Source organism: Teleopsis dalmanni, unplaced genomic scaffold (assembly GCF_002237135.1).
Source record: "Teleopsis dalmanni isolate 2A unplaced genomic scaffold, ASM223713v2 unscaffolded_contig_0297, whole genome shotgun sequence".
Taxonomy (NCBI): domain Eukaryota; kingdom Metazoa; phylum Arthropoda; class Insecta; order Diptera; family Diopsidae; genus Teleopsis; species Teleopsis dalmanni.
In genome coordinates this window covers 8,196-15,194 of record NW_024031679.1, presented here as the reverse complement: position 1 = coordinate 15,194, position 6,999 = coordinate 8,196, and the positions used below count along the sequence as shown (strand labels likewise).

The following is a 6,999-nucleotide window of genomic DNA, read 5'->3' as shown; positions in this document are numbered from 1 at the left end:
ATAATATTTAGAAATGGATAAATGTGTGATTAAAGATTTGATTCAAATATCTTTTTTTAAACGATCTTCTGAAAAATGGTTTTAATTCATAAAATGAATAGACCAACTCCAGATATGAAGAATTTGGTACCTGATGTAAAAATGTCGAAATCTGTGTTAAGTCTTCCTACAGCTATTTACCATAAAAACCAGTGGATCACAGGCTGCGAATATTTACATAAATTGTTTTGTTGGTCTTATACGCTATTTGCTTGTGGAAAGGACAAAACTCAGGACCAGGGAGAATACGTTATAGTTGGAATTCAGTTTTGATAAAATTGTGAACACCTTGCCAAAAAGCTGACGTCTCGCTACTGTCGTAGACTATTACTACTCAACTGTCGGTAACATTTTCAATCTCACTTCTATAATACACTTAAATGTAAGTACCAATAGATAACATATGCCTTTTTATTCGATTTTTCATCTGCAGTTGATACTAAACCTAGAAATATCTTGTTTTTCAAACTAACTTCACAAGGTTGGTCTCACAAGTTTTTGACCGCACTAATAAAATTATTCTTGAACACAACCAGTAGCGTAATGAACGGTAATCTTATGTCGTCTTCGTTTAAAGTCACTCAAGGTGTAAAACAATGATGCCTGCTCAGTCTGATTTTGTTCTCCCTATACTTAAATGATCCTCATTATATTTTAGCGGTTGAAGTATGCATCAACACAACTCATATAAGAGTGGTAAAATCTAAGATTATGAATTTTAGAAAAGGTCGTAGATTAAGCAATACGTTGTCGTGGAAGTTCGCGGAAAGTCAATCAGAAATAGTCAATGAATATGAATCCCTTGGAATATTAGTTATTTATAACCTCTCCTACAATAAATATTTGACCACTAAGCTTTCATTAGGTAAAAGCACAATAAACTCCACGTGGGTGAAGTACTTGCCTAATCCCAAAACAGCTTTCGCAAATGAATTAAAAATTTTCTTCACAGCAGCATGTGCCAAAGATCAGGGCCCTGTTGCACCAACACTTTTCACTTTTCACTTTGCAAACTTTTATGAGTTTTTGAGCATTTTTCTCTCATTGAGAACATATAGCATTAATTTGAGAATTGAGTTATGCAAAGTTTTGAAAACACTCAAAAAATGCAAAGCGTTGCACCAATGTACTTTTCAATGAAAAGTAAAGTATGAAAAGAAAAGTGAAATATTTGACAAAAAACTGGTTTCTTTGCAGTTTCTGTTGCACCAACACTTTTTACTTTGCGCTTTGCAAAAGTAAACTGCAAAACTTTTCAAAAAAGCTGCAAATGATTAATTCACTTTGCAAATTTTGCAAAGTGATTTCTTTCAATGCGTAAAAGGAAAAAAAATCATTAATAAATAAATAAAAATAGTTTTAAAAAAATAGAAAATTAGTTTAAGCAAATATTATTGCTGTTTTTGAAATAAATTTAGTTGCAATAATTAAAGGGATATATTACCGGACAATACTTTGAAATTGTGAATTAAAGAGTTAGGTTTCTAAAAAAACTTTATAATACATTTAAAATAAATATTTTATGTGAATTATTGTTTAAGCATGAACACTTATTTATTATAATGATCAGTTTATTATTATTATAAGTCTGTTATCGTTCAAATTCTCCGAATTATGAACTAAGAAAAAACATGGGTAAAAAATATCCTATAATAGCTAACATTTTAACATTTTTAAATATCTAATTATCCGTATATAATTATGATAAAGAAAATATATGTCTAAAGACAATAGAAGAAAAAATCACAAGTGCCGGACTTCCGTCGTTTTTTGAACCTTGTTTGAAATGTAATTAAAAATAATACAGTCCACTAAAATTAGTAAAATTAGTTAAGTTAGTTTTAAGGTAATTTTGTATAAATTGAGAGAAATATTCTAAATAAAATCAGTAATTTGGGCCCTTTATGCGTAGGTTTCTTTTGTATTAGGATAATACACAGCGACAAGTAAACAATATTTTAATAACTTATAATATTTTAAAATTAAATAATAATGACAGATTTTCAACTAAATTTTTATATAAAAGTAACTTATTACATTTGTTAACTTTGTTTTTCAATATAATTGTTGTTATAACACCTCATACCCATACTCTTTACGTATAAATTCTTTTTCTATAACTTTTCAAGCAGCAAAATTAATTAAAAGCATAAAAATTGTGTCTATGGATATACACAACTTCTTTATCTACGATTCAATGTCAATAAAAGAAATCATACACAAAAATTTTGTGTTTTGTATTAATATATAACATATAATTGTACTAAAATTATACAAATATTACAAATTGTAATAATATAAATTATTAAAATAAAATATTATTTTAAAAACTTTTATTTTGAACAAAAATTAAACTCATAAGTACATACTATGCATAAATCATGTACTCATAGCATCAAAATATCAAACAAACAAAAAACAAGTATACATACAGAATCGAAATGCTTTCAAAAACCAATACAAAATGAAAGTGATCTAATTTTTTGGTGCAACGCTTTGCTTTGCATTTTATGCAAAGACTTTGCAGTCAAATTTTTATTTGCAAAGTGCAAAGTAAATTAGGGGTATTCACTCTCTCTTGTAAACTCATTGCAAGGAGCACGAAATGCAAGAATGCTATACAAAAACTGCAAGACTGCGAGAACACCTCTGTTGCAGCATTGCATCATCAAAATGAATCAGCTGTTTTTGCAGCCGTATCAAATTGAGCAAAGAAAAATAAAAGTATAACAATGCCGCGAACAAGTGAAATACAAAAATGTATAGATTTTTTTATTGAAAATAGTGCTTTTAATATTCTGATTAAAGGTATTAACATGTTGTTAATGTAGTTTTCACTACTATATAGTTTCTATTTGTTAGATGATGCAAATTACTGGGAAGTGATGGAGCAATTAAATGAAGACCTTTTGTTTACTTTAGTAAACTATCACAGAAATCACCAACCCGTACCAAAATCTATTCAATGGAGATCTACCATTCTTCAAGAATTTGATGAAGGCCGTTTTTGTCAGATGCTTAGAGTAAATTGGAACGTATTTTCCTTAATAGTCTCACTAATAAACTATTAAGGATTGCTATTGTTTTATATCGTTTGGGTTCATCAGGCGAAAATGCGGCTATTCGTAAAGTCGCTACATTATTTGTTGTTGGAGATATATGTAATAATAATATAATATAAAAATAATTGTTATAATAAAAATATAACTAATTCTTAATTTATTATTGTTGTTTGTTATATTTTTTATCGAGGGGGGTAGTGGGGCTTTGCACAGCAGAACGCACGACTTTCGGTGCAGAACTGGATGATGTGTTGTCTGCAGACGATTCAATAAAAAAAACTTCGTTGCCTAGCGCAGAACTAGTTGGTGGCTATGGCAATGTTTCCGTACAAAATTAGACATGCGTCTAAACACTTCATTCAATAGTTCAAAATGTGAACAAATTTTCGTAAGTTTCGCTGAAATTGATAAATAGATAAATTAATTTACAAATGTATATGTATATAATATTATATTTGTGAAAACTTAATTAATGGTCACATCGATTTAAATTATTGAACGAAACGCATGTATATAGCATAGCCATAGATTAACATATCTCGAAATTTTACTAACAGTCAATTCAAATTTAAAAATGAGAAGCAACAAATGACAAAACAGCTGATTTCTGCCATTTCTGGTTTGTTGCAAGCAAATATACATAGGTTTCAGCATTGGAAGATTGCACGCAATTGCACGAAATTTTGTGCGTGTATTTTGTTATTGTTATTTGCATTCTCGTACAATCTGTGCATTTCGTGCACCTTGCAATGAGTTTGCAAGAGAGAGTGAATACCCCTATTATGTTAAGTCTTTGGTGCAACGCTTTTCACTTTTACTTTGCAAAAAAAAGTCACTCATAAGTTTTGCAAAGTGAAAAGTGAAAAGTGTTGGTGCAACAGGGCCCAGGTTTACAAAATTATGAACAAGTGGAAAACTCTAGAGTTTTTATAAACAAGATTTTATTTTTACACTGTTTGTTTGACACAGCGCAAACATGTTTAGTAGCTCGATGTAAACGTATCCACGCTTACATAAGGATATAATAGCAAGGATATAGGTAAACATGTTCACGCTTATATATGTTGCATATATATATATAGGAAGGGTATAAACATATTCACGCTTATATAAGGATTTAGTCGCAAGATATAAACGTGTTCACGCTTATATATGTTACGGTAGGAAGGATTAAATTCAATCTATATAAAAAAGAAATGTTTAAGGTTTTCTTTTATACTTAGCTCCACTGATGTACCAGTCCACTTGTAATGACATCGAGTGTTTATTCCTAGATACTTCTGCGTACTCCTGATGCCTTTGAGTGTCGATCACTAAGAGTCTTTTCTGAAAAAATGCGTCGTCTTATATACGGTTCGACCAAACTGTAATGAAAGCAAATGCTTTAATAACATCAGGTTTGCATTTTTGTCGCCATTGCTGTTTTCCGCTTCCGCCGTAGTTCTTTTAATAATATACGCGAGCAGCAATTTCTGCATAAAGTTCTTTGCACATAAGCTCTTTTTAACATTTTTTGTGTTGTGCTTTTGTTTTGATTTGAAACGTTGTTACCTTAGTATCTGTAGTTCCAGCTTTTACTATTTATATTTATTTATTAAAATAAAGTACATATTAAAAAAAAATAAATAATAAATAAATAAGGCACGTATATTATTTATTTACTTAAATATATTTTATATTCCTTGTGAATATATTTTTAAAAATATGTACAATTTTTAATTATATGCATGAGGCGCAGTTGCGTGAATGCGGGGTTAGGTTTTTTGGTATGTTGTTTACATTTAATATATTAAATAAAAATTAACCAATTTTTATTTCAGATAACCACATCACACTGGTTACATATAAGTTAGAAATTGATAAAAATTTCTAAATGCGGAAATGGGTAAATTTTGAATAAACTTGTTAATTAATAGTTTCGTACACAATAATAACTAAAATTTGTTAAATTATTGTTATAAAACTATTTATTAAATTTATATCACAACTTTTATATACAAAATTATAGTTAAGTGCTTTATTTACATAAATTTATCAAGCACACAAAACAAGAAAAACTTAAAAATTGGTCTCCAATGTATAATTTAAATGGTGGAGATTAAAATAGCAAATTAACATAATCTCGTTCTCTAAATCTCACAATGTATCCAAAGTTGGTGTCCAAAGTTGTATAAAAAAATCAATATTATATGATACACAAAATCGGTATTAATATGGATATTTATATCGTAGATCTCATAAGAACACACACATCTTGTGCGCATGTTTGAGCGTGTAAATAATAAAAATGCCCCTTAGTACATCTTCAACCTTACGTTTACTTGTAAACGAGATCAAACAGTTCGGGCATAAGTTGTATGCATTTGCTAAATTCCACCTTTTCCGACATCGAACTTCCATAATGAAGGTTGGTAAATCTAGTTTAATGTAAATTTATTAAAAAACTGGTGAAATATATAGATACAAAGAATCAGTTTATCGGAATAATATAGTGTGTGCAATAACATTTTAAGAAAACATATTGATTATGTATAATATTTCGGATTACTTGATATTGTATATGTTGGAATAGATTTGATCATGTTAACCTGAATACAAATTTTATTTTGTTCTTTAGCTCAATGTGTCTTATCCCGTTACGGGATGTCAAAAATTGTTTGAAATTGTAGATGAGCACAAATTACGTGTGTTTTATGAGAAACGTATGGGTCAAATTGTCGAAGCTGACTTGTTGGGTGAAGAATGGAAAGGATATATGCTGCGATTGTCTGGTGGTAATGACAAACAAGGATTTCCTATGAAACAAGGCGTTTTAACTCATGGTATGTAGAGTGGTGCCAATTGATTCAATTTTGATTTAATATCTATTTCTTTAAATATACGTGTAGGTCGAGTACGTTTGTTATTAAAAAAAGGTCACTCATGTTACAGACCACGCCGTACAGGCGAACGTAAACGAAAATCCGTACGTGGTTGTATTGTGGATTCCAATATGTCTGTGCTGGCTCTTGTAGTTGTCAAAAAAGGGGAAAATGAAATAGCAGGCCTCACTGATGTCGTTGTTCCTCGTAGGTTAGGTCCAAAACGAGCTGGCAAAATTCGGAAACTCTACAATCTATCCAAGGAAGATGATGTTCGTCGTCTAGTAGTTCGCCGCCCATTACCAGCAAGAGACAGCAAAAAAGCAACGTCGAAGGCACCAAAAATTCAACGACTTGTTACTCCAGTAGTTTTGCAAAGAAAACGTAGACGTATTGCTTTGAAAAAGAAAAGGCAATCTATATCAAAGGAAGCTGCAGCAAGCTATGCCAAATTGTTGGCGCAAAGGAAGAAGGAATCTAAGGTTCGCCGCGAGGAAGCTAAACGAAAGCGATCAGCATCAATTCGGGAATCTAAAAGTTCAATTTCAAGTGATAAAAAGTAGTTGCAACTAAAACAGCAATAAAAATTGTCACATAAATGCTAAATATGTTTTCTACTTTTGTTAATGTTAATGTACGTATTTTAAAATGGCTTTAGTTGTAACCTCCTTGGCTTGGTCGATAGGATTAATTGTTTGTGAAAAAATGAATTTAATATTTAAGCGACATGAGAATCATTACGGCGCATGTGAAACGAATAAATATGCATTTTTGTAAAAGAAAGTATCTGGTCTGAAGGAGAAGCAAAGTTGATATAAAAATATGGACAAAAAATTTAATTTAAAATGTTTTTTTAGCATCATTTAATTTTAAGCATATTTATTGGTACATTTTATGAAACAATCTAAGAATTGGTTTTTTGAACACTGCATAGCTTGAGAGAAAATGTAGCAAGAAATATTTGTAAAATAAGGGGTTATATGAGAAATGAACAGACATTTAATATAAGTAGTTTTCTGCAGAAGTTTGAAATAAAA

The 6,999-nt window shown here is 30.1% G+C and overlaps 1 protein-coding gene across 1 annotated transcript; it reads left to right on the top strand.

The window, feature by feature from the left end:
* Positions 1-5,398: 5,398 nt before the first annotated feature.
* On the top strand, positions 5,399-6,568 carry LOC119663328 (40S ribosomal protein S6). The gene is made up of 3 exons (XM_038072944.1): positions 5,399-5,508; positions 5,719-5,923; positions 5,990-6,568. The coding sequence occupies exons 1-3, from the start codon at positions 5,503-5,505 to the stop codon at positions 6,523-6,525; spliced, it is 747 nt and encodes a 248-aa protein (XP_037928872.1). The 5' UTR covers positions 5,399-5,502; the 3' UTR covers positions 6,526-6,568.
* Positions 6,569-6,999: the final 431 nt, after the last annotated feature.